At 64.7% G+C, this 19,496-nt stretch overlaps 3 protein-coding genes across 4 annotated transcripts; all 3 read right to left on the bottom strand.

The window, feature by feature from the left end:
• Positions 1-164: 164 nt before the first annotated feature.
• Positions 165-3,983, bottom strand: ALDOC (aldolase, fructose-bisphosphate C). The gene is made up of 9 exons (XM_066201946.1): positions 3,900-3,983; positions 2,859-2,981; positions 2,563-2,774; positions 2,416-2,470; positions 2,151-2,311; positions 1,576-1,659; positions 1,319-1,493; positions 1,039-1,238; positions 165-660 (listed from the first exon to the last, which is right to left on the bottom strand). Exons 2-9 carry the CDS (start codon positions 2,968-2,970, stop codon positions 565-567), a joined length of 1,095 nt encoding a protein of 364 aa, XP_066058043.1. The 5' UTR covers positions 2,971-2,981; positions 3,900-3,983; the 3' UTR covers positions 165-564.
• A 1,959-nt stretch (positions 3,984-5,942) lies between these two features.
• On the bottom strand, positions 5,943-15,026 carry SPAG5 (sperm associated antigen 5). The gene is made up of 23 exons (XM_066201829.1): positions 14,886-15,026; positions 14,599-14,700; positions 12,061-14,390; positions 11,785-11,977; positions 11,144-11,236; positions 10,908-11,042; positions 10,513-10,632; positions 10,215-10,307; positions 9,940-10,074; positions 9,718-9,811; positions 9,541-9,634; positions 9,373-9,454; positions 8,805-8,938; positions 8,357-8,522; positions 8,008-8,197; positions 7,824-7,895; positions 7,555-7,678; positions 7,180-7,291; positions 6,897-6,977; positions 6,668-6,811; positions 6,445-6,519; positions 6,202-6,282; positions 5,943-6,120 (listed from the first exon to the last, which is right to left on the bottom strand). Exons 1-23 carry the CDS (start codon positions 14,907-14,909, stop codon positions 6,013-6,015), a joined length of 4,782 nt encoding a protein of 1,593 aa, XP_066057926.1. The 5' UTR covers positions 14,910-15,026; the 3' UTR covers positions 5,943-6,012.
• Positions 15,027-15,417: 391 nt separating this feature from the next.
• RSKR (ribosomal protein S6 kinase related) lies at positions 15,418-19,246 on the bottom strand. 2 transcript variants are annotated; one of them, XM_066201987.1, is made up of 12 exons: positions 19,033-19,246; positions 18,733-18,942; positions 17,958-18,041; positions 17,810-17,878; positions 17,555-17,624; positions 16,755-16,862; positions 16,571-16,611; positions 16,447-16,474; positions 16,254-16,343; positions 16,093-16,181; positions 15,913-16,023; positions 15,418-15,822 (listed from the first exon to the last, which is right to left on the bottom strand). In XM_066201987.1, the coding sequence occupies exons 1-12, from the start codon at positions 19,087-19,089 to the stop codon at positions 15,601-15,603; spliced, it is 1,179 nt and encodes a 392-aa protein (XP_066058084.1). In that variant the 5' UTR covers positions 19,090-19,246; the 3' UTR covers positions 15,418-15,600. The 2 variants fall into 2 exon arrangements, with proteins under 2 accessions (XP_066058084.1, XP_066058083.1); XM_066201986.1 differs by having other exon boundaries at positions 18,733-19,246.
• Positions 19,247-19,496: the final 250 nt, after the last annotated feature.

A 19,496-nucleotide genomic window follows, 5' to 3' on the forward strand; every position in this document is an offset into this window, starting at 1 on the left:
GCCCTCACGATATGTGCGGGCGGGCTGAGACCTGGCACAGCTCATTGCATAAGTGATCTCAACACTCTGCCGGTGATGCCCGGAGCGGGCGGAGGGACGGAGCGGGGCAGGGGGCTGAGGCCAAGAGCTCCCGGCTGCCCCGCGGCGAGGAAAGAGGCGGCACAGCGCTGTCTCTACCATTTATTCGTTGTTAGGCTATTTGGTACACGGGGTGCACACGGCGAACACAACACAGGCGCCCCAAGGGCGGCAGCGACCAGGACTGCAAAGCTACGGCAGGGCAGGGGCACCCCCAGGCCTCCCCTCCTGCCCCCCACGCGGCCTGCCCTCCTCCCCTCACGGCCCGGCCGGAGCCCCCGGCCAAAGGGGCACCCGGGTGGCTCCCCCCCAGGGCCCGGCTGAGCCGGACCCCTCATTCCATCTGCGGGCATCCCGCGGGGCGCTCCCCCCTTCCCCTCCCCGCGTGGCGGCTCCCCTGGGTGGCTGGGGTGGAAGCGGGGTGTGAGCGGTGGCGGGGAGGGGGCCGGGGCGGGGGCCGGGGCCGGTGGGGTGCCCGGCCGGGGCTCAGTACGCGTGGTTGGCCACGTAGAGGGACTGCCCGGCGGCCCCCGAGTCGTCCCCGCTGCCCTCGTACTTGCCCAGCGCTGCCAGCCCGTTCACCTGCAGGGGGAAGGAAAGGTCGGTGGTCACGCTGAGGTGTCACTCAAGGTCCCCAAATCACTGGGGACACAGCCTTCAAGGCCCCCCCAGCTCATGGTGACACCCGGGGAGTAGAGCCCAGGGATGCGCCCTTTGGCACCCTTCATTCCCCTATGGAAACAGCTCTCACTGTCCCGCCACAGAGACAGTACTGAGTCCCTTCCACGGGGACCACGGCATCCCTTGTCCTAAGGGGCACAGCCCTTGGTGTTTTCTCTCAGCCTGTGGGACGTGGTCCTCAGCCACCCCTCCTCCCATCTGTGGGAGGGCACGGAGCCATCGGTGTCCCCTCCAGCCCAGCCCTTGGCACTCCCCTCCCAGGAGGGCCACCCCCATCACCTCTGCACGCTTGACAAACTCCTCGGTGGCAGCGTCGGCGTTGTCCCTCTGCCCGCGCCAGGCACTGAGCGCCGACGCCTGCAGCGCCCGCCCGTAGGAGAAGGTCAGGGCCCATGGCCGCACCAGCGGGCACGTGTTGATGGCGTTGAGGTTGATGGAAGCCTCCTCCTCGCTCTGACCCCCAGACAGGAAGGTGACACCTGTGGAGGGCAGGGTTATGGCACGGGAGGGGACACAGGGTATCACTCTCCTGGTCTCTGCCACACGCCAAGGCCAGTACCTGGCACGGCTGGGGGCACGGTGCGGCGCAGAGCAGTGACAGTGGCCATGGCGATCTCCTCTGGGCTGTACTTGGTGGGGCAGGAGTGCCCAGGGGTCACCATGTTGGGCTTCAGCAGGGTCCCCTCCAGGTAGACGTGGTGGTCGCTCAGTGCCTTGTAGACAGCTGCCAGCACCTGGGGAGGACAGGCAGCGTGGAGTCCCCTGGCATGGCACGGCGCAGCACAGTTCCCACGCTGCTGTCACCACACCACTCACCTTCTCCGTCACGTACTGGCACCGCTTGAGATCGTGGTCACCATCAGGCAGGATCTCCGGCTCCACGATGGGCACGATGCCATTCTGCAAACAGCAGGACAGATGCCATCAGTGACGTCCCTGGGCATCCCTCAGCCCCATGGCCACGTGGGACAATGCCCAGACCTGCAGAGCAATGCTCAGCCCCGAGGCTCAATGCCCCCCTTGGTGGTGATGCCCAGCCCCACGGGGGGATGCCCAAGCTGGGAGGGTCAGTTCTCAGCCCTATGGAGTAACATCCATGTTTCTGAAGTGCACGCAGCAACCCCTGGCCCCATGGATTGACACCTGACCCTGTGGGTGATGCCCATGCCACAGGGCAGTGCCCCATGTCCACCCACGTGAGGTGTTACCCAACACAGGGGTCATGTCCAGCCGCTGGGGATGATCCTCAGGGATCATCACCATTGCACAGGCGCAGTGTTGAGCCTCACAGATCTGTGCCCACCCCCGTGGGGCAATACCCGCCCACACAAGTCAATGCCCATCCTACAGGTGACTGCCCACCCTGTGGGGCGATGGCAGCAGGCACGTACCTGCTGGCAGATGCTGGCATAGCGGGCTAGGACATTGGCGTTCTCCATGATGGCAAGTGGGGAGGGAGTGTGCTCACTGATCTTCAGCACGCAGCGCCACTTGGCAAAGTCTGCCCCGTCCTTCTTGTACTGGGCACAGCGCTCCCACAGCCCATCCAGACCTGTGGGGCAGCATGTCAGACCCACAGCCACAAACCCCATGGCCACAAACCCTACAGACCCAAACCCTGCAGCCCCAAACCCCCACAGCCTCTGCTACACCTACCCTGTGTGGTGGTCTCGCCATCGGTCCCAGCCAGAGGCACAACACCCTTGTCCACCTGTGGAATGAGAGGAAGGCGGCGCTGAGCCTCACCAGCACCCTCCAAGCACCCTCAGCACCCCACAAACCCACCCAGGACAGCCCCCACACCTTGATGCCCACAACGATGCCCTTGTCCTTGATCATCTGGACGAAGGGGGTGCCGTCATCAGCCTTCTGGTACATGGTCTCGTGGAAGAAGATGACGCCCCCGATGCATTTCTTCACCCGGCTGTCGGCGCTGAAGAGGATCTGGCGGTACAGCCGGCGGTTCTCCTCCGTGTTTTCCACCCCAATCTGGTTGAGGCGCTTGGCCATGCTCCCTGCAGGCAGCCAGCACCCTCATCAGCCTCCATCCGGCATGGGGAAAAGGGGTGGCGGGACAGATTTACCCCCCCTAAACTGACCTACGGACTCATCGGCTGCCAGGATGCCCTTCCCCGGGGCCACGATCCTCAGCGCGATGTCCGACAACTCCTTCTTCTGCTCGGCCGTCAGCGCGGGGTGTTGGTGCGTCATGGTGGCGGTGGCTGCGAGCGGACGGGGACTGAGTCACGCACCACCGGGGCGACACCCCGAAACCACACGTAGCCCCTTCCCCGGGGAGCGGGGACCCCCACGGGGCCGGCAGACCGACCCCACCGGCCAGGGCACGTTGTGTAAGCCTCGTGGCAGGGATCGAGGAGGATGCCGGGCAGCTCCCAGCCATTTTGCTGCCTGCCAGCCCGCCCCCAGCCCAGCCATCTTGAGGGAGCGCAGCACCGCGGGGACCCGCGCAGGACACGAGAGGACTGGGATGGGGGTACCCTGGGGATGGGAACACCCCGCGAGGAACGGAAACAGCCCGGGGATGGGGGTACCGAGGGGGCGGAAATACTCCGCGAAGAGAGGAAAGAGAAAACTCAGGGAGGCACTACCTGAGTCTGGAGTTACCCGGGCTTTGGGGTACCCCAGAGACGGAGACACTCCAGAGTCGGGAATAACCCGCGGGGAGGTTACGCGGGCGATGACGATAACACAGGACGGGGATACCGGGCGGGACGGAAATAGCCCGGGAATGGGGGACGGAGCCGCCCCAGGGCGGCACAACCCGCGGATGGAGGTACCCAAAGTGTGGGGTACTCCAAGGATGGCGATATGCCGGGGCTGGCGCCGTCGCGGGGCCAGTGATGCCCCCAGGAGCCGGAGCGCTCGATCCCCCGGCCGGCACCGTAAAACTCGAGCCCCTCCAGCGCAGGAGGAGTATCCTGGGGACCCCCAAGCCCCCAGTACCCCCATGCCCGGGAGTCTCTCTACCCTGGAGCCCCCCAGCGCGGACCGGGATGCCGCACGGAGACACCCAGGAGGCTCGGCGGGGCTGCCGGCTCCCGCCGCCGGGACCCCCCAGCTGGCCCCCCGGCAGCTCCCCCCGGCCCCCCGGCTCTCCCCGACCCCCGGCTCCCCCGTACCGTGTAGGGCGGCGGCGACGAGCACGGACTGCGGGCTGCGCGCTGCGGCCCCGCGGTAAATGTGGCTGCGGTGCCGCAGAGCTACGTGACCGGCGGGGCGGCACCGGGCAGGACCGGCCCCCCGCCCCGCCCCGGCCCGCCCCCGCCACCGCCCGCGGCCCCCCGCCGGCCACAGCCCCCCCCGGCGGGGTCGTGCCCCCCTGCCGGCGACAACCCCCGCGCTCCTGGCGACCCTAAGGTGACAATCTCAGGCTGGGGACCCCACTGTATCACCGCTTTGCAACGTCTTGCTGGTGATGGGGGCCCCTCTGTGCTCCCCCGCCACCGCCCAGGGACATAGCTGAGTCACCCCTTGTCATGGGAAGGCTCCCCCCATGCTACCCAGACAATCCAGTGTGCAATCTCCAGTTGCTGCTGGAGACCCCTGTGTCCCACCACTCCTGCTTGGTTATGGGCAGGAACCTCTGACACCCCCCTGCTGCTGCTGGGGACCCTGCTGTGCCCCCCTATTGCAACTGCCAACTAAGGACAGTGACCCCGCCGTGCCACCCCCAGGCTGTGCCCCCCTATTTCCATTATTATCTAAAAACAGAGATTTTCCTTTCATCACCTCTGGGCCAGGCACCCTCTTGTCCCACCCCCAGGCTGAGGTCACTGGTACCGTGCAGGATACCCCGTCTGGGTCACCTCTGTGCCCAGCGGCCAGCAGCACTGAGCCCCAGACCCTCCAGGCCAGGGTGGGGACACTAACAGGAGACCAACCCCCCTCAAAAACCACCCGCAGCCGGCACAGGGACAATACCAGTGTCCCCACTCGCCCCACGGGGATGGCTGCCAGGGCCCCGCTGTGCTGAATCCCGCCGTAAAAGGAGGCTCAGCCACCCTGCGTGGCCCCAATCCAGGGAAGGGAGCACATCTCCCTGCATCCCAGAGCCGGGGCCCCCCACTGCTGGCCTCGCACCTCGGGAGGCTGTACCCGACCCAGCTGTACCCGACCCAGCGGGGTCACAGATCAGGGAGGGAGGGAGTGCCAAGGAGCAGGGAGTGCTACTTCCCCCACGAGCCACCCACGCACCCAGGGCATGGAGGCACGGCCCCGAACACCTCAATTTCCCGGGTAAATAAATCGGTGCCAGCACCCGGCGTGTCACGCACCCGCGTGCTGCCCCACACCGAGCGGCTGTGGCAGAGGGCAGGGGAAGGTGATTTCCATCCCCCTCGGGCAGGAGAAAGAGGCCATTAAAAACCAGAGCACTTGTTGGAGTGCTGCTATTTTGGGCCATCGCAGGGGAGGGAAGGTTCCGCGTGGTCCCCACGGCAGTGGGGAGCATCCTTGGGGTCAGGAACACCGGGAGGGGGATCCCGCAGGAGCTGCCCCAGCAGGGAAGAAGGGAGGTGAGGCTGGAGCTGTGCTGGGAGCTGGGGAGCCCCTAAGGGAGCACCCCCCCCCCCCTCCATGCAGAAGCAGGGACCATGGGGGGTTGGGAGCAGGAGCTGGCAGAGCTCCCGGCGCTGGCTGAGCCATGGGATGCTGCGTGCTGGAGCCAGGCTGGGAGGGGGAAACATGCCCGTGCAACAGGCGTGTGCCCACAGCCCTGTGCTAGGGCTGCAGGATCCAGCCTCTAGAACCATCCCTGGGAGAAGGTGAAAGATCCAGCCTCTGGAACAATTCCCACGCAACAGGCTCGTGCCTGTAGCCCCAGGATGGGGTGCAGGATCCAGACGAGCCCCTGCAGAGCGGGGCAGGGAGGGAATCTAGGGCAGGAGGAGGAGCGGGCAGCAGGGGAGGGAAGCTGGCTCAGCCCCGGCACTCTGGCTGCTGCCGGGGCCACAGGGTGGGAGCCTGGGGAACGCAGCCCTTATTGAGAGCAAACACTGGCAGAGAGGGGGGGGGACGTGTCCCCCGCCAAGAAGGAGAGGCCCTGGGGTGGCAGGGAGCTGTGCCCACAGCCCCGTGACGGAACAGGAGCAACCGGCACAGGCTGGACAAGTTGTCCCCACCCACAGCACCAGGAGCTTCCTGAATGCACAGAGCAGGCGGGGTAAAAGCCAACACAACTTTATTCAATAAATAATTACAACATTAACAACAGGAAAGGTTTCAGGCTACAGGCTATAGCGGCTCAGCAGCTTCCTTGCTGGCTGGCTTCAGGCCCAGATAGCACAGCAGACTCTGGAGCTCCTGCCAGCCCACAGCCACCTCAGGGACAGCCGACAGGACCTGGGGACAGCAGCAGCAATAGTGTTTGGGTTGGTGTTATTGTAGTCACAGCAAGGGTGAGCAATGAAGAGTAAATCTCACCTCTTTTATCTTCCCCTGCATCTCCTCATGGGTCCTCAGCACTTTCTGGGTACGATGGAGCTTCATCTCCAGCCCTCGGACCTGTGGTGGTGGGAGATGCCTGTCAGGACTCTGGTCCAAGCTTGGGCAGGGACCTGCCTATGTCAGGAGTGCTGGAACTAGGTGATCTTTATGGTCCCTTCCAACCCAAACCATTCTGACTCCATGACTGGAGCCAGGGCAGCCCCTTGAGGCTCCCCATACCTGCTCCAGGTACTTGTCAGTGAGCCGCATATTCTCATCCTCTTTTTCCACGAGCAGCAGCCGCAGTTTATCCACCTGCAAAAGGAGCAAGCCCTGCTGAGATCCCTGTGGGGGAAAGCTCTGGAGTGGGGGGTGGGGTGTGAGGAGCACGGTCTGAAGAGGTCTCCTTGTCCATGGTGGGGTGACATGAGCAGCCCTCAGCCCTGCAGCTCCCCGGCCTCACCTCCCGCCGCAGCATGACCCGCTCCTGGACGTAGGCAGTGTCCACCTGATGCTTCTTGCCCCTCATCTCCTCCCACAGCACCTTGGCCTCTGTCTCTGCACGCTGGAGCAAGCGCTTCAGCTCAGAGACCTCTGCCTTCAGCCTCTACAGGGAAAAAAGGGGATGCTGAGAGGGGTGCTGTGGCCAGCAGCCCCCTGGGGTGCTGCTCACCCATGCCCCCATCACACACCATGACTTCCCCACTCTTGTCGATGAGTTGCAACAGCTTCTCTTCCTGCTGTTTCACCACGTCCTGCAGCTCCTTCTCATTCTGACAGGGAGGAAGAAGCAGGGTCAGGCAGTGCCCAGCCCTGGCCACCCCCAGCACCCCAGAGCAGGTTTTCTCATGTTTGAGGAGGTCAGACAAGCCAGGAGCACCCATGGGGCATCACCAGATTTCTCCATGTCCTAGATCAGCGCCCGTCCCAGTTCGGCTCTGCCCTGGAGTGAGCGCTGGCCCACTTCTGGCTCACCTCAAGCTTGGTCCTCAGCGCCTTGTTCAGCTTGGCAATGGTGGCAGCCTGGGTATCCACCTTCTCCTGGCTCTCAGTTGTCACTGTCTCCAGGCGGAGCTGCAGGTCAGAGCTGGGAGAGGACAGTAGTGGTGAGGGGGGAATGCAGCCAAGCACAGCACCAGGTAGCAAACCCCCTCCTGGCCATGCCCCATGGTGAGAGAAGACACCTAGTCCAGCCCAGCCATCTGGAAAAAGCCCATCTAGCCACGAAAAGAGAGATCTAATCCAGGGCTGAGGCAAGAGGCAGACCCACCAGGCTGCCTGCAGGAAAGGCCATGCCCAGGATAGTGATGCTCCTACCCAACCCTTGACATGAGCCCTCGGTGAACTCACATCTCCATCTGCAGTGCCCTGAACTCGCTCTGCTCCAGTTCCTGGATGCGAGAGCTCAGCATGGCAAGGTTGGAGACCACAGCTCTCAGCTCCTTTACACTCTCCAGCAGAGTGTCCTCAGGATCTGCAGGCAGGAAAGAGCCTCATAAGCAACACAGAGGGCAACATCAGCCCCAGGGCACACAAAGGAAGGCATGGCTGCTCATCCCTCTGCACAGCAGCCCTGCAGCTTCAGAGCAGGGTCCCAGGCAGGGTGACAGCCCCAATACCTATTGGCTTTGGCACGGATGCAAGTTTGTCCTTGACAACGGCACTCCCACTTCTGGTGATTTCATTGGCATCTGCGAGAGGAGAGGACAGCAGCTGCGCCCAGCCCTGCACATCCCCCAGCACGGGAGAGAGCAATCCCCATCCTGGGACTCCCCAAAACCCAGAGAGGGGGTGCCAGCTCACCTTTCCCTGCCACAGCTTTCAGGACGCTGCCCACAAAGGAGCTGCTGGCATGGTGTGGGGTGCGGCACGCCGGGGTGCGCAAGGCCGGGGTGCGGCAGGCCGGGGTCCAGGCACGGCGTGGGGTCTGCCAGCCCGGGGTCCGGGGCCCTGGGGTCCAGGCTTTGCTTCTCGATGGAGCATCATCATCATCCTTCAGAGGGGAAGGAGAGTACAGCACCAGAGTGCAGCTTGTGATTGCCCCAGCAAGCACAGGATCTCAAACCCGTGGTTCTCCATGGCTCAAAGCCATTCCCATGGAGAACCCCCCTGGGCGATCCTCTTGTCCCTGTCCCCAGCACAGGGCTCGTACCTGCTCTTCCAGAGCAGCCTTGAGGCAGTCAGCGAGCTCCTGCAACCGCATCTTGCTCTCCATAATGTCCGTGGAGCACCAAGAAACTTTGTTCCTCTTTGTCTGCAAGCTGAGGAGCTCAGCCTTGGTGCTGTCCAGCTCCTTGTTGAGGGCAGCCTGCTCTTCCCTGTGGGATGGCATCAGCCTCAGCAGAAGCAGCATTTCCCTTCCTTGATGTGGGATGGGGACATGCCTGCCTCTCACCGTGAACAAGCAATGGTGCAAATCCCACAGATTTAGGCAGCTTCCCTCAAGATGGGGTCTGCTGACCTTCCCCACCCACCTGGACCACCACACTTGGCTGGAGCAGCAGTGACCACGGTCAAAATGCCCCCCTCTAACACCCCAAGAAGGGCTTGATTTCCCAAAAATAGATGGGTTTGAGTGGAGCTGGTGAGTGGGGCAGTACCGCAGGCGTTGGTGGGACTCCATCAGCTCCTCGTGCTGCAGGACACGCTCCCGCAGCGTGGCCAGCGTGGAGTTCAGTCTGGCCTCCACCTCCAGCAGCTGAGTGCGGCACATTTGATTCTCCTGATCCAGGAACTGTAAGAGGGTGGGGGGACACAGCCGTGAGCAGCCAAGCAGAGACCCGAGGGGGCTCACTGGGACCTCCAGCACAGACGCTCCCATGCCTCAGGGTGCTGTTTCTAATCAGAGGCAGCTTTATCCCAGCAGTCCAAACCCTACAAACCAGTTTACTGGGGACATAGGACAGGCTGAGGGACAGCTCGGTGCCTCCAGGGGAAAACTACCACCAAGAAAATTATCTCTAAGTGCTGCCCAGCCCCCTCCCTGGGAATCCCTGCCGGGCAGGATGAAAAGCTGCGCTGCTACGTGCGGGATGTCAACCCGCCCTCGCAAGCTCATCCCCCCTCCGTGGGAGGGCTAATCCTGCTCCTGGCCATCTGCCAGCCTTCCCGGAGAGGCCCTGATGGGGGCAGCGCCTGACAGCGTGGGCAAGGTCAGGCAGCTCCTACCTCCCGGCACTCGATGGCCTCCCGCAGCTCCTGGCACAGCTCCTTGCACTCCTGCTGCAGGGAGTTCCTCTCCTTTGCCAGCCTGAGGGGATGGGATGGGATCAGGGGGTGCTGTGTTTTGGGGGCCAGAGGTGGGATGGGGCTCAGGACATCAGGGCTCAAACCCACTGGGCCATCTCCTCCTGCTGCTTCTCGTTCTCCTGCTGCAGCGTATCCCGCTCCTGCTCCACGCTGGCCAGATTTATCATCACAGAGCTCAGGTCTGCCAGGGACAGAGTTGTCAGCCAGGGGGGGCAGGGGCAGTGGGGATGGAGCAGCTCCAGCCCCCTCATCACCCACCCCTACCTTTGCCTAGGCGTGAGTTGGCCACTGTCAGCTGCTCCAGCTGAGCCTCTGTGTCCTGCAGGGTCACCAAGGTCTTCTTCAGCTGGCAGGATGCCTGTAGAGACATGGTGCTTGCTCTGGGGTGTTCTTCCCCATGGGGGTGTTCTCACACCAAGGGGTGCCCCAAATCACCCCGTCTGTGCCTCAGACAGCTCATAGGACTGTGAGGAGACACCCCTGTACCTCCTCCTTGGCTTGAAGAGCTTCCTCTGCTCGTTCCCGTGTGGCAGCCAGCTCCTCCAGGCAGCTCCTCAGCTTGCCGGGGACACGCTCCAACAGGGCACGGGACTGGGACACCAGGGCCCTCGTCTGCTCCCTCTGGGAAGGGACACAGCACCAGGCAGAGCTCAGCGTGGCACTGCCATGGCACTGTCCTGTTGTGTGACCAGGGACAGGTCATGGCACCCAGAGCACTGGCAGGGCAGCGAGGGGCTGAGCCCCCATGGGACACCCCTCACCTCCTCATCCAGGGCTCTCCTTTCCTTCTCCAGATTTTCAAAGGTGACATCTAAGAATTCCCGGAAAGACTGCGTCTTGGCAGACAGGGATGCCTGTAGGGTAGGAGGGATGAATCAGCACTGCCGTGGTGGAAAAGCCACATTTAATGGCCACGAAGGGAGGCAAGTACCAGCCCTGAGGCCAAATTTCCAGCAGCTTCGCAGCAGCAGCACCAGGAAACCTCTGGTGCACCCAAGCCCATCGCAGAGCTCAGGATGTGGCAATGTGGGGTAGCTGGGGTAGCACCACACTCAGTACCTGCAGGTTGATGGCATAGGCCAGCAGCGTGCTCAGCTCTTGCTGGGAGGCCAGGCTCTGGTCACGGGCACTGATCTGGGCACTGGCATGGGCACAGAAAGCCTCCAGGAAGAGATGTCCCTGCAAAGGAAAGGATGCTGCTCCAGCCATGCTGTCACACAAGGAGAAACTCCCAGGAGCCATCCCTGCATCAGGACTCCTGATCCCAGGGGGCCACAGCCCACAGCAAAAAACCATCCAGAGAGCTCCATTACACAGCATTTCTTGCCTTCCACATTGGGATCTTCTTCCCTTGGGATGCCCGGGAAATCCTCATCCCCAGAGATGCAGGATGCCCCACCAAAGGCACGAGGACGGCTGAGGCTGCCTCGATCCCACAACAGCTGCCCCCTTACCTGATCCTTGGCTTGTAGGGCTTCATCCACTCGCTGCCTGATGGCATCCCGCTCTTCCAGGCAGCTCTGCACCTTGATGGGAACACTCTCAAGGACAGCGTGGCACTGGGACACCAGGGTCCTCTCCTGCTCCCGCTGTGGGAGACAACAGCACCGTGAGGCACCAGGTACAGCTGCTGCATGTGCCAACAGGTCTCCCAAAACCCAGGGGAAAGGGGAAGCAGAGGGACGCTCACCTCCTGCGCGAGGGCTCCCTGCTCATCCTGCAAGCTCCGGAAAGCGGCATCCGCGAGGCCCTGGAACAGGAGGCTCTGGCTGCTCCAGGTGCTCTGGGGAAGGGATAAGGACACTGGTGTTATGGCAGCAGGCACAGGCAGCACCAGGCACATGCATGTGCCCTGCCTGGCTGAGATCTGGCACACTCATCACCAGTGACAGCCACCAGGCACCCAGCTCCAGCTGCAGATCCCGCTCCACTCCCCACTGCCACTGCACAGCCTGTTTTGCTGCACAGCTCAAGGTAGAGCTGCCAGTAGATCTCCTCCCAAAGGCATCCACCAGAGCAGAGGGTGCTTCACAGCAGCCCCACTCCACCCTGGGGCCAGTGAGAGCTGGTCAGCCATGACACCTCCCCTCCTTCCCCCCACGTGCACCAGGGATGTCTCCCCTCACGAGGGTTCCAATCCAGCAGACTCAGCGGGTTGATCCGGGCGTGATCATGCAGCACCGGGCGCGTGATGCCGTGATGCAGCAGCCGCGCTTTACTTCCACTCCACCAACCCAGACGGGGTCACCGTCTTGCCAGCGGCACAAGGACACTGTCACAGCACCGAGGCTGTGGGGGACAGGGTGGCATTGCCTCGGAGAGGACTCTTACCCCTTCAGGGTGGGTGGTGTCTGTCTGTGTGAGCGTGTCCCTCTGCTTGGCCAGCCCCACTCCAGGCTGCGGCCGCTGGCTGTCCTGCCAGGCACGCAGCTGCAGCGAGAGGGCTTCGATGATGATGAGGGTGCTCTCCAGCCTCCCCTCCAGCTCTGCCCGTGGCAGGGTCTTCAGATGCTCCCGGGGACAGCTGGGGACAAAGAGAGGGGCTTAGGGCAAGGACAACCCCCAGGTGCCACAGCCCCATCCAGGGGAGCATGTCCTCATACGTACTGCCAGAGCAGGGAGTCTGTTTCCACAGCGCTGTCCTTGGCACAGGGGAGGCTTCCCCTGGTTGTGTTCACACTCCTCTCCCACACATCCCGAGGTGTCATGAAGGTGCCAGTGGCCATGGAGAGCACCGGGGTCATGCTGGTGCCCGTGGCCATAGTGGGCACTGGGGTCATGCTGGTTCCAATGGCTGTGGTGGGCACAGGGGTGACGCTGGTGCCAGCAACTGCAGTGGGCACTGGGGTCGTGCTGGTGCCAGTGACCACAGTGGCCACTGGGGTCGTGCTGGTGCCAGTGACCACGGTAGGCACAGGCGTGATGCTGGTGCCAGTGACCACGGTGGGCACTGGGGTCGTGCTGGTGCCAATGACCACAGTGGGCACTGGGGTTGTGCTGGTGCCAGTGACCACGGTGGGCACTGGGGTCGTGCTGGTGCCAGTGACCACGGTGAGCACTGGGGTGATGCTGGTGCCAGTGACCATGGTGGGCACAGGGGTTGTGCTGGTGCCAGCAACTGCAGTGAGCAGAGGGGTGGCACCACTGCTGGCATCCTGCTGTGGCTTGCGGAGGGGCAGGCTGTGCTGCAGGGTTTCCATCAGGAATGATGTGTTGAGGGTCTTCTCCAGCCACACCAGTGGCAACATCCAGGACACAGCACCCAGGGTTGATTCAGGCGAGGTGACAGGGATGACAGTGGCTTCTGACCCAGCAGGCTCCAACCCGCTTGTCGCAATGGGAGGGAGGCCAGGCAGGCTCTCTTCTGGGGGCACAGGGGCAGGGAACTGGGCTCCCTCAGGGGAGCCTTGGTGCAGAGGATCAGCACTCCCATTTGCAGATGAGGGCTCGGAGGCCCCAAAGCTGCAGGAAAAGTCTGGAGGTGCTGCTCGCCACCCGTGGAAAGGAGCTCTGTGCGGAGTGGAACTGGTGCCAGGGGGCCCTGGGGTGCAGGAGGCTGTGCTGGCATTGCCAGGGGAGCCAGAGCTGCAGGGGGGTAGAGCAGAGCTGCCTGGAGAGGTTGGGTTGCAAGACACTGAGCTAATAATGTTGAGGGGCCCTGGGATGGTGCTGCCAGGGGACTCCAAGGTCACTGGGATGGAGCTGCACAGGGAGACTGGTACGGTGTTGCCAGGGCACTCTGGGGTGCTGGATCCTAGGAAGGAGCTGCAAAGGGGGACTGGAATGATGCTGGAGGGCTCTGGGGTGCTGGGCATCAGGATGGAGCTGCACAGGGGGACTGGAGCAATGCTGGAGGGCTCTGGGGTGCTGGACACCAGGATGGAGCTGCGCACAGGGGCTGGAACGGGGCTGCTGGCGGGCTCTGGGGTGCTGGGCATCAGGATGGAGCTGCACAGGGGGACTGGAATGCTGCTGCTGAAGGGCCCTGGGGTGCTAGACACTGGGACAGAGCTGCACACTGAGGTTGGCACAGTGCTGCTGGTGGACTCTGGGGTGCTGGGCACCGGGATGGAGCTGCACACAGAGACTGGAATGATGCTGGAAGGCTCTGGGGTGCTGGGCATCGGGATGGAACTACTCAGGGGGACTGGAATGGTGCTGCTAGAGGGCTCTGGGGTACTGGCCACTGAGATGGAGCTGCACACTGAGGTTGGCACAGTGCTGCTAGGGGGCTCTGAGATGCTGGACAGTGGGATGGAGCTGCACACAGAGGTTGACGTGTTGCTGCTGGGGGGCTCTGAGATGCTCGGCACTGGGATGGAGCTGCACACAGAGGCTGGCACGGGGCTGCTGGAGGGCTCTGGAGCGCTAGGCACCAGGATGGAACTGCATACAGAGGCTGGCATGGTGTTGTCAGGGGGCTCTGGGATGCTGGGCACCGGGATGGAGCTGCACACAGAAACTGGCACGGTGCTGCTAGGGGGCTCTGAGATGCTGGGTACTGGGATGGAGCTGCACACAGAAGCTGGCATGGGGCTGCTGGCGGGCTCCTGGGTGCTGGGTCCCAGGACTGGACTGCACAGAGGGGCTAGCACAGTGTTGTCAGGGACCTCTGGCAAGCTGGACACTGAGATAGGACTGCCAGGGGCCTCTGGCCTGGTGCTGCTAGAGGTATCCAAGGCACCAGGAATAAGGGTGGCATTGCTGGGGGCCTCAGAGGCACCAGGCTTAACGATGGGAGTCCTGAGGCCCCGGGGGGAGGTCCTGGGGGACTCCAAAATGGTGCTGCTGGGGGGGTCCAGGGTGCAGGGCATGGGCGTGGTGCTGCTGGGGGGGCCCAGGGTAGCACTTCGCCGGGGTCCTGGCGTACAAGGCACCGCGGTGACGCTGCTGCGGGGGCCCCGGGCGCAGGACAGTGGGGTGGCGCAGTCATGGTCCTACAGGATATTTTAGGGGAAAAGGGGGGTCAGGGCAGCCCCGCCCTTTCCCTCTGCACCCCCGCAATCATTTGTCCCAATCTCCTCATTTTTCCAATCCAGGAAATACACCCGTCCTCCCATTGGGCCAGCACCATCTAACCCCGCCACGTTCCCGGTTCCGCTACACCGCAGCCCTCCCCGTTCGTTTTATCCGCCACACACTGACCTTGAGCCGCAGCCGGCGGAGCAGGGGGGTCAGGCTGGTCCGGTCGGCGCCCGACTGCATCTGCAGCTCCTGCAGTGGGGTGCGCCGGGGCCGCCTCTGCGCCTGGGGGGAACCGGGGGTCACCGGCGGCAGCACCGGCAGCTCCCCCCCGCCACCACATACACACACAGACACACACACAGATACCGGGAGCGCTGCGGACCGCACCGGACCCGGCGCCCCCTCGGGAACCCTCCCCGGGGCTGGCCCCACCGGAACATCCAAACCGAACCCTGGCCCGCACTCACGGCGGGGGTCTTGGCGCGCTCCATGGCCCGGCCCTGCTCCCGGTCTTGGTCTCGACTATGGCTGCGGTGGCTCTCAGTCTGGGGCCCGCTCCCGGTGAGGGCTCCGGGCCCGGTTGGGTTGGGGTTGGTCTCGGGCCTGGTTCCCGGTCCGGCCCCGCCGCCGCCCGCGCGCCGCCGGTTTGAAAACCACGCGCGGCTCTGATTGGCTGCGCCCCGCGCCCTTCGCCCCGTGGGGAGACGGTTGGGGCGGGGCCACGGCCGGCGGTGGGCGGGAAAATGGGCGTGGTCTCATTCGTTGGCCACGCCCCCGCCGCGCTGCGCAGCGCCGGTACCGGAACCGACAGGTGGGCGGACAGAAGGATGGGCAGGCGGGCCCAGCTCCTCCCGCATCGCCTGCTCCGGGGAAACCACCGTACACGGGCCCCCAGACCTGCCCCAACCCCGCTCCGAGGGAGGGTGCTCCAGCGCCGCGCCCCCGCGCTCCCGCCCCGGTGGTCCCGCTTTCCCCACCGCGAGTCAGGGCAGCACCCGCAGCAGTGCCCGCGGCTCTCGGGTTTATTGCTCCCGCGGGGAGAGGTACAGAGTTGAGGTACCCGGGGATGAGATTGGGGAGTACCCGGATAACCCCTTGGGGGACCCGGCCCAGCAGGGTCCGACCGGCTGCCGGGGTAGGGGGATGTCCCTGAGCGATGCCGAGGGTCCCAGCCGTGGTGGCTCAGCCAGGCCAGGGCCGGTCCGGGGAGGCGGCGAGGTCGTAGTCAAAGTCGGCGAAAGTGGCGGGGTCGGGTGGGGGCTGCTCGGGGGGTCGCGGGGCCATTGCCACCACCACCGGGTCCTTCTGCAGCAGGTCAGCGTCAAAGGCCACCCCGCGGAAGAAGGGGTGGCCCTGGAAGTGGTGGAGGTAGCGCAGGCGGTACAGGGGGTTGTGGCACAGCAGCTGCGGACAGAGAGAGAACAGTGAGAACGGAAATCTCGGCATCCAGCCCAGGGGCCAGTGGGGACCCCAAAATCCAGGCAGGAGGGTTACCTCGGCAAGTAGCCGGGCCAGCTCAGGGCTGAACTCAGGTGGGCTCTCGTAGCTGCTCTGTTTGACACGTTCCAGCATGGCCACATGGTCCCCCGCTGGAGCCACAGGGAACTGGGGGAGCATAGAGTGAATTCAGGGTCTCCCTGAGGTGTCCCTCTCCCCCCATCCTGTGGTCCTTACCTCCCCACTGGCCAAGGCAAAGAGCAGGACTCCCAAGGACCACCAGTCAGCTGCGTGGCTGTAGGGTCCCCCACTTAGCACCTCTGGGGCTGTGGGGAGAGTGGGTGAGCACCTGGGGGTCTGTGCCCCCCAGCACAGCCCCCCCAGCACAGGTCCCTTACCCATGTACTGCAGGGTGCCACAGATTGTGTGGGCTCGCTCACCCCACTGCAGGTACCGGGAGAGGCCGAAGTCAGTGAGCTTGAGGTGCCCTATGGGACAGACACCACGTGGGAACACATAGAGAGGGTGTCCCCATTAACAGGGTGTCCCCACGGATGGGGTGTCCCCAAGGCGTTCCCACCAGGCTCTTACCTCTCTCATCCAGGAGGATGTTCTCCATCTGAAATGAGACAGGCACTGAGGTGGCCTCTCCATGCTGGGGGTTCAGAAACCCCCTCACCCCATCCTCCAGCCCCCCAGCCCCACTGCCACCCACCTTGACGTCTCTGTGCATGATGCCCAGGTCATGGAGGTACACTGGGGACAAGACAGAGCCATCAGTGCCATGTGTCCCCTCCCTGCACAGTGCCCACTGCCACCCCTGGGGGTGGCTGACCCTGCCTGCAGGTCTCCCCTGGCGGGGACAGCGGTGGCTGTCCCCAGCGTGGAGGGTCACTCACCCAGCACCAGCACCAGTTCAGCAGCAAACAGGCGGACGGTGGCCTCAGCCAAGCAGCCGGCCGTGCGCCACAGCGCGTGCAGGTCCCCGGTGCTGCAGTAGGTGCACACTGCCGGGAGAGGTGACATGCCTTACTCACTGGCTGGGTTGGCACGAGGGGCGCCGGGGTGGCACGGGCACAGGGGTGCAGAGGGGTCACTGGGGCCATGCACCGAGGTAGTGGGAGTGCTGGGGTTATAAAGGCAGCAAGGTGGCACAAGCACCTGGACCACAGTGGCACCAAGTTGGCACAAGCCCCAGGGCAATACGGGCACCAGGTTACGTACTTAGGTGACATAGGCGTGAGTAAGGTGACGTGAGAACATGCCACAGTACCACGGTGACATCAGCACCAGAGCCCTGCGGGCACTGGGAACACACAAGCACCTGGGACTACATAAGGTGCCAAAATGACGCGATCCTTAGAGGGTCAAACAGGCACCGGGAACACACAAACTGCAGGGCTTTGTGTCACTGAGGTGACACAGCCACCAGCGCCGGGCAGGCACCAGCTCTGGGGTGCTTTGTTCACCCCCACACTGGTCCCTGCCCCGCTGTGGCTTGTCCCCATCCCTGTCCCCCGCGGGTGGGTGGGTGCGGGGTGGGAGATGGGAGCCGGCAGCCAAAGCGCCCGGATCCCCACGGGGCAGCGGGCGGCGCGGGGGGAGCGCGCGCGTGTGCGGGGACACGTGTGCGGGCGGCGGGGACACGTGCGCGGGCACGGGGGGGCCGGGGCGAGCCCGCGGGCAGATGGTCACTCACTGATGAAGAGGTGGCGCTGGCCCTGCCAGCTGTCCCCCAGCCCGTGGACAAACGGGTGCCTGACCTGTCTCTGGGGACACAAAAGCACGGAGAGTGAGCGGCCCCCGGGGTAGGGGGCCACGAGGGGCTGGGGACCCCGCTTCTGCCGTCTTCCATCCGCAGCTCCCACGGCCTCCTGATGTCCCTCGTGGCCACCTCAAAGCCCTTCAAGGGTTGGGGTCCCTCCTAGCCGCCCCCCCCCCCCCCCCACCTCACCTGGATGCTGACTTCTTCTTTGCACTGTTTGAGAGTGTCACGGCGCAGCACCTCCACTTTGGGCACAACCTGGGGGGGGCAAGGCACCGTCGAGGAGGGGGACAAGGACAGGTGGGGGCACCCATGGGCCCCAGGGACCAGCACCCACCTTGACGGCGCAGATCTTCTCCCGCCCACAGTCCAGCACTTTGAGGATGGTCCCGAAGGAGCCTTTGGCCACGAAGCCCAGGATCTGAGGGGAGGAACAGGGGCTGAGCACGCCATGGAGATGGATTTGGGGTGCTCAGGCTGGGGGTCCTGCATGGGGTAAGGTGAGGGGCACAGAGCACCCAAAGCAGGCGCTGGGGACACATGGGGACCTGGAGGACCCAGTAGGGACCCCAGCAGGATTCATGGGGACCCAGTATGGGGCACAGGGACACGGGGAACCGGGACACGGGGACCCCAACGGGGCAGCGATTTTGACAGGATCCCCGGGAATACACGCGGGCCCTCGGTGGGATGCCACGCTCCGGTGGAGTGGAGAGGAACCCCGGTGGAACACACCGAGATCCGACACGGGCAGCCGGCGGGGCTAGAAGGGGACCCGGTGGAACCGCCGGGGACGCCGGTAGGATGCGCAGGGACCCGGTAGAGCGTGCGAGGGGAGCTCGGTAAGGCAGTCGGCGATGCCGGGATGGCGGCACGGGATGCACGGACGGCGCGGAAGGATGCTCAGGGCGCTGGGGGACCCCGGTAGGGACGTGCAGGAACCCCGATAGGACGAGTAGGGACACCGGTAGAGCGTGCGAGGGGACCCGTTAGGGCGCCCGGAGATGCTGGGGAAGGTTGCACGGGCAGGACGCACCCGGGGGAGGACGATCGGGGACCCCGTTCGGATGCACCGGGACCCCGTTCGGAGGGTGGGGACCCCGGGACGGCACCTTGAGCTGCTGCTGGCGGGCGGAGGGGCGGACGGGGAACTCCGGCAGGAACAACGAGACGAGCTGCGGCAGCGGCCACCCGGGCAGCGGCGGCTCCTCGGCGGGGCCCCGGGGAGCCAAGGCGAGCCCCGGTACCGGCACCGGTACCGATACCGGCACCGACCCTGCTCGGCTCAACAGCGCCCGCACCCACGACCCCACGGCGCGGCCCTGCGGAACCGGGGACAGCGTCAGCGAGGGGACTCCGGGGCGGGAGATGCCCAGGGGGATCCCCGGGGCTGATGCCGCTGCCGCACGCACCTGGGGGGGCCGCACCGGAGCCGGGGCCGGGCCGGGGCCGCTGCTCGTCGCTCCCATCGCGGCGCCGCCCGGCCGCGCCCCGGGCCCGGTCCCCGGTAATCGCCTCCTTACATAACCCCGCCGCCCCGCCCCGCCCCGCCCGCCGCGACCACCCCCCGCCCCGGGGCTCGGCGGCGGGGCTGCCCCTTGCACTGCGACACCCACCCGTGACTGATCCCCCCCCTCATCCGAGACCACCACTACACACTTGGGGGTTGCTCACCCAGCCGTGACTGATCCCACCCCAGGACGCCCCGGGACTGATCGCAGCCCTTGTCCGGGAGCCGCTTCTTACACATTCCCCCTTAAACCTTTCCTTCTGCGTTTGCACCCCTCGTGCTGCAGCCCTGCGGGGGTGCCTGCAGTCCCTGCTGAGCCCCGGCATGGCCCTGGGCTCACCAGAGGACTGCAGAGGGATAAGAGCA

This window comes from Chamaea fasciata, unplaced genomic scaffold, assembly GCF_029207755.1.
Source record: "Chamaea fasciata isolate MVZ Bird 193981 ecotype frontalis unplaced genomic scaffold, bChaFas1.0.hap1 SCAF_21, whole genome shotgun sequence".
Taxonomy (NCBI): Eukaryota; Metazoa; Chordata; class Aves; order Passeriformes; family Sylviidae; genus Chamaea; species Chamaea fasciata.